Source organism: Morus notabilis, unplaced genomic scaffold (genome assembly GCF_000414095.1).
Source record: "Morus notabilis unplaced genomic scaffold, ASM41409v2 Scaffold329, whole genome shotgun sequence".
NCBI classification, from domain to species: Eukaryota; Viridiplantae; Streptophyta; class Magnoliopsida; order Rosales; family Moraceae; genus Morus; species Morus notabilis.
This window is the reverse complement of record NW_010358084.1, coordinates 630,040-641,233: the sequence shown is the minus strand read 5'-3', so window position 1 is coordinate 641,233 and position 11,194 is coordinate 630,040. Positions and strand designations below refer to the sequence as shown.

Genomic DNA, 11,194 nt, shown 5'->3' with positions numbered 1-11,194 from the left:
GATTATCAAACGTGTATATTATAAAGTTTTTATCTTTATATTCTAACCCCCCCGTGAGGCCGCAAACATATATATGCTTTTCTCTTTACACCTCACATTATATATATATATATATATATATATTTGAATACTAATTATCTTGTATGTGGCACAATGTTATAATTACACTTGCAATATTGTGTTCCCCAGCTAATTTATCAAGAAACTAGTTAGTGGCAATCTATCTAAAAATAAATAAAATAATGAAAAAAAACCCTAGGTCTGCCGGCTTCTTTTTTTGGTTATAATTATAACATGCCAACCAAAGAATGCTCAAGCTAAAGGGATAAAATAGTATGAAAAAAATAAATAAAAAATAAAAATGAAAATGAAAAAGCTAAAGGATGAGCTTTCCTATTGTTCTTTATCCCCCACCAAGACTAGAAAATAGGTTGTTTTTATTCGGCTAATACAGGTATGATTATGGCTACCTATAGATAGATTCTAGGAATACAGATCCCAAGAATTAGACAAAAAAGAAACAGGAAAAAGACGGAGAAAAAAAGGGTTTGTGTAGAAATTAGTGGGGATGCATAGGCCACATTTTTTGTTTGAGAAATGATCACCACGTGCAATGTGCATTAAAGGGCAAAAAAAAAAAGTGAAGAATATTGAGGCAATCATTCCCATTGACATTAGTTTGCTTTAATGTTTCACTTGTTTGCTAATCTTGCGTCAAGATTTGTAGAATTTTCACTACAAAGATTAAGTGTGATTTTTTTATTTATTTTATTTTTCTTTTCTTATTTCATGAATTTAATAGCATAAGAAATACCCCAGCAGCCATCGGAAAGTCAAAAATTATGATGGTGGCTGCTACTTTTGTGTCTCCTCATTGCCTGGAGGCTGCATTAAGATTTGCAAACATTCTGTTTGCCATATCAATAACTTCTATATTAGGCCTGTCTTTTTTGGCCGATCTTGTGGAAGCAAAACTTGCTTTGGCTTATGGCATTAGTGGATTGTCGATTTTGATATTAGTAATTTAAGGGGGATTTTGACAAATACTTTTTAAAAGTGTATGAGTTAAGATTTTTATTTTTTACTCTTAATTTAAAACTTTTTTAGTCAAATAATTACACTAATAAAATAGTATTTATTAAGAATAATGAGTAAAGGTTCAGACTTACATACTTTTAAAAGTAAATTCTCAATTTTTTTCAATTTATTACTATCCATACAAGTTAATAATAGGCTCAATCTCATCCATATAATTGGCGTATCTCACCTAATTGTTATTGATATTAAAAAAGAGTTGCTAATTAATTTAAAGTCTTGATTTGTTTTTGTGTAAACACTTGGTGCCCCCAGCCTACCAACAAATTTGACAAAAAAGTGGTCTATTGGTTTTATGTTTTCAAAATCAAACAAATAGTAAAAACCCAAAATTAAAGCTGAGATGAGTAACTTCAAGAGTTTGATTTTTTTTTTTTTTGCCTGAAAACATTCATATTACTATCGCACCTTATACATAGAGGGATCAGATTGAATGTTGGTTATATATAAAGTAATTACTCTAACTAATATCGTTTACATGTGTAATATAAAATTAACACATATAGTAACGTAAATTTGATTCACTAGTGAGAACACATACTGTTGATTCTCATTTGTTCTTATTATAAGTTGTAAAGCATAAGACAGATGTACCACCATTTTGTGCTGAAGATCATTCTACATATTCATGCTGTTCTAAGATGATCACTCACTCTCAGTTTGAATGTTGCTCTAGGAAAGGATAATTCTAATTGCTTCGGATACAAAAAAGTCCTATTGGTATTGCGTTGTTTTGGTCCTTAGATCTTTTTCAGTTCTATTAAATTTACATATGTTTTTCATTTTGATATATTTTGATGTGATGCAGTTCAAAGAATGCTGCATAGGACTAATCGAATATTTTTTGTGCTGTATCATAAAATCCTCTAGAAAAAGGGAATAACTTTACTTTATTTGCTAAGAATTTCATGGCAGTGTACAAAAGGAAAAAAAAAAAAACGTTACCTTTCACCATTAATTGTTTTGTTCTAGACATCATAATTTTATTAGATTCCTTTCGATTTTTATGTCTCTTTTTTAACACAGCTTTAATCTTAGGTGATGTTAAAAATTAATGCACAATACCGCAAATCCTCTATTCCAGAAGTTCTATATATTCTTTGTTTTTCTTTTCCAAATGTTAGCACAGGCAGTGTATGATAAGGATATTTCATAGATTTTATTTATCTCATAATTATTTACTTTAGCTTATCTCTAGTATTTAGACATCAAATTGGTAATTATCTTTTATTTTGATGTTTGAATTATTTTTAATTTTTAGTTATTAGGTGTAAAGTTCTTAGTTTAAATTATTTAGATATTGGATTAGTATTAGATACCAATTCAAACCCCTCATGTAACTCTCTATACACACACACACACACACACACATATATATATATAACGTTCTCATTAATGGAAAACTTGTACCATCATTCTCAAAAGTCTAAATCTATTAGGGTCTATTGAGAAGGTATATTCAAATCATGATTTTTGATTCTGACATTTGAAAATTAAATTTTTTGCGAAAAAAAACACTGTAGCAGAAATAATGATTTGAGTTTGAGTATATGAAATAAATGGGCCCTTAGTATTTACAATTTCAAAAGTTCTTAGGTTACTCAAATAGTAGGGTTCAGAACTCTCAAACTAAAGTAAAAAATCATACATAAGTGTTATATAATATACATGCATGCTTAGCATAAACTGCTTATGTATGCAAAAATATTTAGTCAAAAGTTCAAAACTTTACTACAAATAAGCATATATTTCAATTCAATTTTCCCCCTTTATACATGATGTGGATATTTTAAACCTAAAAGCTCTAAACCTTACGCTAATCTACAACAACTTTTCACAAAAATACAAGCAGAAGAAGAAAAAAAATGGAATCCACCTACTATTATATATATATATATATATAAAACCCTAAACCATAATAGTAATTAAATTTAAATTTCATGGCTAGTTGAAAATTCTCTGTCCTGGTGATAGAATTTTCTTTGGATCAAACATAGATTTCCTCTCGTTGAAAGTTCTCCATTTTGAGCCAAAGTGCTTCATCCAATCTTCCTGTGTTTTATAGTGTGGAAGATATTGCTTAACCTCAATACCAACATCTTCACAAAATTGTAATATGTCCTTGTTCTGCTGATCAAACGATTCCCAATCATCAAACCCACTTGAATGCAAAAATCCAACGGTGTAAAACACATCTTCATCTGGTATAACCGCGGACGTTCTATCATCCCATCTGCAAGAATATTCATGTCACAAAAATCAATTTTGATTTGTATATATAAGAGAAACAAAATTCAAAGTTTTCTCTACATAATTAAGGAGACCAAAAATAATGTTGATAGTTACGGTCAAATTTGTACTAATTTGTGTTCTATACACAAAGTCTCGTTACTAAAATTGACACTTAAATAGACAGATTAATTAGTGAAATTTTCAATATTGTCGACCATTGACAACTTTTATTTTTAGTATAGTAGGAAAAGGAAAAAACTGTGGAAATTAAGCTTACTTGTTCCGGTTCATGGGGTAGAGAAGGACAGGACCAGTGGTAATGTTCCGTTTTAGAACAATTTCCCTGAAGACACCGGCATTAAAATCCGAAACCCGACTTTTCGGGATGAAGAGATTAAGCCATGGATGAGGAACTTCCCAAAGTCCTTGTGACTGAAGCTTCAGCTCTCCACCACGGACTCTATCAACAAAGTCCACATACGCCACATCTTTTTCGAACATAAATCCAGGTTCAAAGCTCAACCCTTGAAGCAAAACTTGAAGTACCTAAACAACATATTATTTTTAATATTTACATTATTATAATGAATCATATATATTTAATACAACGAAACATGCAATATATATGCGCATATACTATATGTATATAAATACCTTGTCTACAGTCGTTTTTGAACGATCGTCATATAATTTTGCCACTTCTAGGCAGTAGATAATTTTGTGCTCCGTTACTTTGGAGATTATTCTGGAGTGATCGGACCGTGGGAAAAATGAGGATCTCCAATTATTCGGAGAGCCCTGGTTCATCAGAAGTGAACCTTCCAGATAATCAAGTGCGTTCTTGTCTTTCCTGCCGTTGATTTTGATTAGTCGTTCTTGGTCTCTGGAAAATGCAGAGAAGTCACTGTAGAGCATCCGTACCCATTTTACCTGCAGATACAAATACATGTAAATAATCACGTCAAAAATATTATATATGAAGTAAAAAATCGATTGAAAAAGTGGTTTATCTTACATCATTATTAATTCAGACAAAAATTATTTAGTAAACCGGGTGTACACCACGTCACCACATTTACGTGATACCTTCGGTCGATAAAAAATTATTATTTTGGTGCTTTATTCATATTCATAACTCTATGTAATTCTATTTCCTCCAAGTGTATTTTACATTATTTTCATTAATGAAAATTATCATAAATACCCTACCTTTATTAAATATTTTATAGAGGAGTGTTAGAGCATGAGAAAAAGCGAAATAATTACTTAAAACTCACTATATTATGTATACTACACATACCCTCTTCGGTGCTGGCTCCAGTGCAATTCTTGCTCTGACTATAATTCCAAACTGGCCTAGGCCCCCAAGAGCTGCGTAAAAGAGCTCAGAATTCTTGTGTACAGAGCACGTCACAAATTCTCCTTTTCCTATTAAACAAAAAATAAAATAAAATAAACCAATAAGAAAATAAACCCTAAAAAATAAAAATAACTGCATGCATGCAAAGGTCCATTCTTCTAGGAAAATAATATATATATATATAGGTATATGTGTGTATATATGTAAAACATGTAACGACTTTAGACACCATAATTATATAATTAGCGGAGGGAACATATACGATCAATTAGAAAACTGTCCACACAGCAGAAGCACCTGGTGTGAACTTGTCCTGAAATTTCCAAACGCGTGGGACCCAGTGAACAGGGCACATTCCAACACTAATTAAAAGGATGTCGAAAATGACTCTAGTTTATTAATATATATATATATACATATATATATATATTTTTTTTCAGATGATACCATATTCTTTTATCCTCGTATCAGCTTGGTCATTTTCCCACTTGTAAAAAATGTACAAAAATATAGGAAAGAGATATAATAAGACTTCAAAAAAAGTGATGGGCCGCTAAAGTCACCAACTATAGTAAAAAAAAACACACATGTAAAATATAAATAATGTGTATCAATACGTGTCACTAATATATAATTTATCACTAATGATGATAAATAGCATTATCGATCGAATAACTAATTATCACGACATACCGGTGATGACATCAAGTTCGTACACATTGCTGATCTGAGGGCCGTACCGGAAAGTCTGACCGCTAATGCCGGCGTTCGACAGCGTCCCACCGACGGTGAGGTAGAGGTAGTCGGTCCACGACACCGGTGCAAATCCATGTTCCAGCGTGGCATGCAAAACGTCAATCCAAAGCTGTTCACCTCCGACGTCGGCGTAGTACCCCAAAGAAGGGTCACCGGAGACTACGATCCCGGTCCCGCTCCGGTAGGTTTTGAGAGCGGCCATGTTGACCACGACGCCGTTTTGGGCCATGGCCTGACCGTGGACGGAATGGCCATGTCCCCTAGCAGCTATCTTGAAAGGAACAGAGAGATCGTTGGCTGATTTTATCAAGCCAACGATGTCGTTTGTGGAAGAAGGGTCTAAAACCGCTAATGGGATTTCTCTAACAATATGGCCAAAGTCGGTTGATGCCAATTTTATGGCCTCCGGATCACCACGAAGTTTGTGTAATCCTATATCTTTGGTTGAGAGAATTGGTGGGATTACACTACTAATCCACGGCTTGGATTTTCCTAAGGTCAGAAGCAAACGGCTTATGACAAAGATGATCATGAAATATGTTGCGTTTAGAATATTTTCGGCCATTTTTTTTGGAGAGAGAGAGAGGAGAGGAGAGAGAAAGAATAGACTCTTTTTTTTTTTAAGGTGTTGATTGGTTGTTGTGAAGAAGGGGAGGAAGAGGGAAAGGGTTTATATAATAACATGGGGGGTGGAAAAGTTGTTTGTTGCATGGGAAAAATCTTTGCTTGGAGAAGAAAATCTATTGGGAGAGTGTAATTACTAATTAGCTCAGAATAGCGACATATTAACTTGGCCTAACAACTATAAAAGTATTTTTTTTCTTGTCAAAGATACGCAAGGACAAAATATTGGATTCATGTGTTTCCATTTTATTTTTTCTGTTGTTTCAACTTACTCATGAATTACTCGTGTGAGGGGATAATTTAAAAGGAAAAAAAAATTAACTTATGTTACGCGTCTTGTTTGTATTTCTGAGTGCATCATCATGACCATTAAGATCCCAAAGGTACCCACAGATTTCTACCCCCTCCAAATTCCCAATTCACTCGCGTGGGCCAATTTTGAGGGCTCATATTTTCCTAATCCGTGGGGGCCACGAATTGTACCAAACCAAATGATCAATCTCGGCCGTTGGATCGTGATCTTGTGGTCAAGATGTGTCAAGTTTGGTCAAGTTGCATTTTGCCCTATTGTTTATCATGTGTACTTAATATTTTATTTAGTAGGGAGTCTTTGGTTTCTCTTTCAAGGATGGACAGTGGTCAAATTTAGGTAATATAATCAAAAAGGTGTCTGGGATTTTTCTATTTGAGTTTTTGGAGGAATTCTCTCAGGAACAAGATATTGTGTTCAATTTTGAATTCTTTTTATGGATTTGTGACACAAATTGGAACTAGGGGACATCAATCACATTTTTCTTCAATATAAGATTTTTTTTTTGTGTGCATGTATATATGGCTACATGTGATTGGTAAAAGTCAATTTAGAGACTAGTAAATCTAGCACATATATATGTTGTCGACGTGAGATTGGGTCATACTGATATTTAACCTTGAACTTCATTTTCTAAAAGGATTCTTTTTAAGATGTTTCCCACTAAAAGATAGAAAGTGAAACGTTTTCATACTCTTTTTGTTAATTAAACTATATTCAATTAATTTTTACTATCTTGGAAGACCATAATTAATTAGTACAAGCAATTTTTTTTTCTTTTTTTCTTTTTCCATGGGAACAAGCGGCGGAATCATTATGTTTTTGTGTATGAGGAATTTTAAATTTTCTTTAAGGACTTTTAATGGATTAATTAATCAGATGCATTCATCATGCATATATGAAAAGATAGCAAGAAAACAATTCCATACTATGCATACGCAAGAATCTTGTCGATTAAATAACTTGAATTTTGGCCAGCCTAAATAATTGTAGTGTTGTACGTACTACAAATAGTTTACAAATTTTTTTATTGATGCTTTCAACAAACTCATATTACTATTTCTAAGAGAATGAACCATAATATAAATATCAATTCTACACAAATATTATATGAATTGTCTCGTACTGATCTAGAAATTTTTCTAGTCATATTGTACATTTTTTATAATTTTCTACTTCTGATATAGACAAAGATATCTTCAGTTTTGAAGCAAAGATTTTGATTTGAAATGCTTATTAGACTAACAAATATACCCCATTCAAAAGATAATCTTTGACCTAAAGATCTCACAGGTAGGAGGAGCTATCGGATAGCAAGAGACCTATTATATATATATATATACACACACACACACATATATGACCTCATCCACAAGAAATACTGTATATGAATGACGTATATATATAATATAATTATATATATAGCTAAGAATGTAATCTTTGGCATTCATGTGCAACATGCACATATTATTCCATACAATAATTAATATTTCTGATGAAGCTAAATGCTAACTAATCATTAACAGCTTGTTATTTTACTTATAAATTGATAGCTAGGTTTGTGATCTAGTTCGCTTCTCGTCTCGTGAAAACAACTAAGCATACCTTTCCACATGTCTAAACAGTCGTAGTTAGGTATTCTACCTAACGATCCCAAGGCAATTGGGAAATAATTAAAGCAAGTTACAAAAAATGGGTTGGATAATACTTCATTGGTTTTCGGCACGCTGAGTCCGAATTATTAAGTAGATGATAACTTGACACTGGTAACAAAAGGATCAAAATGAAAAATAAGTTTGTTTAACTTTAGATGGGGAAGTTCACATGCAATGTAGAAGTAACACTATTTTGGTGTAATATTTGAGAAAAATCAAAATAATTTATATTTAAAAAAAAAAAAAAAAAAAAAAAGCTAAAAGAATTCTGCAAACCGTGTAAGGGAGCTCGACTGAGTGATCAGGGTGTCAGACTCACAATAGTGATCTTATAGCGAGGGACTAGGCTTGTGAAAGGGTGGCAGGGACGTGCTCACGACATGAGGTTGAGCTAGCAATTACGCGATGCATGCAAAGGGGTTGGGGGTATTGGCGGCTATAAAAATTGGCTTTTGTTAAAAAAAAAAATTTTCCCTCTTTTTTAAGGCCATTTGTATAAATTTAACCAAAAATTGACACATCATGTCATGCGCATTCATGTCTAAATTTTAAAGTTAATTTTGAAATTTATCTTGTTGCAATCATGCATTCTAAGATTTTGAGGTGATTTTGCTAAAGAAATTAAGAGCCAAGTTGTCATCTACTAAACAATTTGTGAACCAATTGGGCCAAGAGCCAACTTTTTTATGAGAAAATGAAACAAATATCACTTAAAGTGTATGAGTCCGGACTTTTATCACTCTCTCTTGATTAATATCCTTTTTCGTCATGCGGCTATATTAGTTAAAAGAGTATTATTTAGAGTAAGAGATAAAAATTCAGACTCATGCATTCTGAGGATAAGTTCAACTATTTTCTCTCTTTTTCTTTTTTTATAAATGTAAAAATCCTCTTTTTTTCATATAATATTCGCTAAGAACTCACACATTCGAGAAATAGAACTTGTTGCCCAATAAGAATATCACTAATAATTTCAACCTGGTAACTTTTTGTAAAGTTTAAATTTTTTTTTTTTTAAAAAAAAAAAAAATTTAGAGAGAGTGAACAAATGGAAGTGAGACAGAACTCTTGTGTCGCCTCTTAAAATGAAACTAAAATTGACCATAAACTCCCACAGTCAAGGGCTTGAAAGGTGGTGATGGCATCGCGTACTAAACTATATAGATGGGAAGTTGAAGGTTTGGATTAATGTTGCTCTTGGCGCATTTGATGGATGGAGGTTGAGATCTTTAGGAGTTTCAATCTGTGTGGTGTGGGGCACCGCCTCTCAAATTGTGATGTTATTCTTTGAGGGTATTTCTATTTTTTTTTATTTGTAATAACAGTGATTTTTTATCCTGATTAGTTTGTGTGTTTGTCTTGTTTAGTGTTTGGTTGTGTTTTTCATTCGTTGGATTTGTTACATGTGATATTGGTGTTATGGAATTCTCAATATCAATCGATTAGATAATTCCATCGACTATAAAAGAACTGTTCGAGAGTCATGTGTGTGCTCGATTTTTTTATATATGTATTAATTAGTTATCTTCCATTTTTGGAGCCTGCAAACATTATTGGTGAATCTAGGCGGGTTTTGTCAAAAAAAGCGGACTTTGATGTGGTGAACATCTCAAGATTTTACCCTTTACCTTTCTTTTACAGTGGGGAAGTGTTTATCCATAAATGCACGATACAGTGCTTTTGAGAACATATATGGCAAGAAAAATGCTTAAGTACACATCGAAAGAGAGAGAGAGAGAGAGAGAGAAAAGACAGAGAGATTCAAAAGAGGTGTCGCAGAAGATAACAATATATTGGTATAGAGAGAGCCGTAGAGAGCTCGTGGGTGGGGACTAATTCCAAGATATTGGAAATCTTTTTGGGGATCTAAGCCTATCAGCTTACAAGATCACGTGGTCCAAAGAAGAAAAAAAAAAAAAAAAAAAAAAACATTGCCATACATGTATAACACATGTACGCATATACCATTGCCCAAATCTATGTGCGTGTGTGTGTGTGTGTATATATATATATATATATATATATATATATATATATGTGTGTGTGTGTGTGGAGGGTAACAAACATTAATAATAGAATAGTTTGGTCTCTGACCGAAAGTAATAATTTTGATGAGATTGATGCTATTGGTTTAGATGATATAATTCTTTTTTGTCCAAAATGCGAATAAAGGTGGAAATATATAGCTTAATGATGCATAAATGGAAAAAGAAATTGGTTGTACGTCCAAAGTACAACGAAGAAAATATTGAGAATCAAAACATCGGTAATTTAGGTATTAACTTGGAGATCAGTCCCGCTAATCCTTCCAATTAATGTAGAAAACGATCTATGAAAATATATGTGAAGGTCAAATTCTTGAAGCAAACAATTCACTAACAATCATACAATTGCTCAAAATGACATGGAGATTATAGTTTCGGGATCTAGATAAATCGAGAAATAAGTTGGAAAAATATTTAGAAATGAACAATAAGCTTTATACACCTCGAGCTCGCAACGGCATACACAATAGATTTAAAATATATTTAAACTGAGAAAATAATTTTGTTTTCCCAAGGGCTTCTTTTGCATTTTCTTTTTATTTTACTTATTTTTATTATTTTAGATCTTTTATGACTTAGGTTTGTAGTATATATTAATTCTTTATTTTTGAAAAAACAAAATATGCTTTTACTTTTTAATATTAATCCATATAATGTACGATGGTCCTTTTATAACTTGTATGAATCTTTCGCACAGGGAAGTGATAAGGAATCAGTACTACGTACTTAAGTACTATAACATTCAAGTGTCGCCCGTGGATGTGCCATTCTATATTGGATTCAAGATGTACTAATTAGTGAAAAGAAACTTGTATAGAAAATAATTGGGCTAGGACTTGTCACCAAGCTCAGTTATTATTACTAATTGAGCAATATTATTGGACACCACCGGTGCTCAGCATCATTTACTAATAAAATGTGAGTCTCGTAAAATAAAACTTACAGATAGGGTCCATTTCTATTAGTAATGGTGCTTAGCACTGATGATGCCACTAACCATTTTTCTTACTAGTTAATCTTGCAAGGTATAAGATTTTAGTATTACAAATCAGTTGTTTGCATAACTTTTTCTAAAACAAAAGAAGAAAAAAAATACATATTATAGCATGTACCACCT

At 32.4% G+C, this 11,194-nt stretch overlaps 1 protein-coding gene across 1 annotated transcript; it reads right to left on the bottom strand.

The window, feature by feature from the left end:
* Window positions 1-3,039: 3,039 nt before the first annotated feature.
* On the bottom strand, window positions 3,040-6,059 carry LOC21409909 (cytokinin dehydrogenase 3). The gene is made up of 5 exons (XM_010091753.2): window positions 5,381-6,059; window positions 4,628-4,755; window positions 3,982-4,257; window positions 3,605-3,873; window positions 3,040-3,328 (listed from the first exon to the last, which is right to left on the bottom strand). The coding sequence occupies exons 1-5, from the start codon at window positions 6,006-6,008 to the stop codon at window positions 3,040-3,042; spliced, it is 1,590 nt and encodes a 529-aa protein (XP_010090055.1). The 5' UTR covers window positions 6,009-6,059.
* Window positions 6,060-11,194: the final 5,135 nt, after the last annotated feature.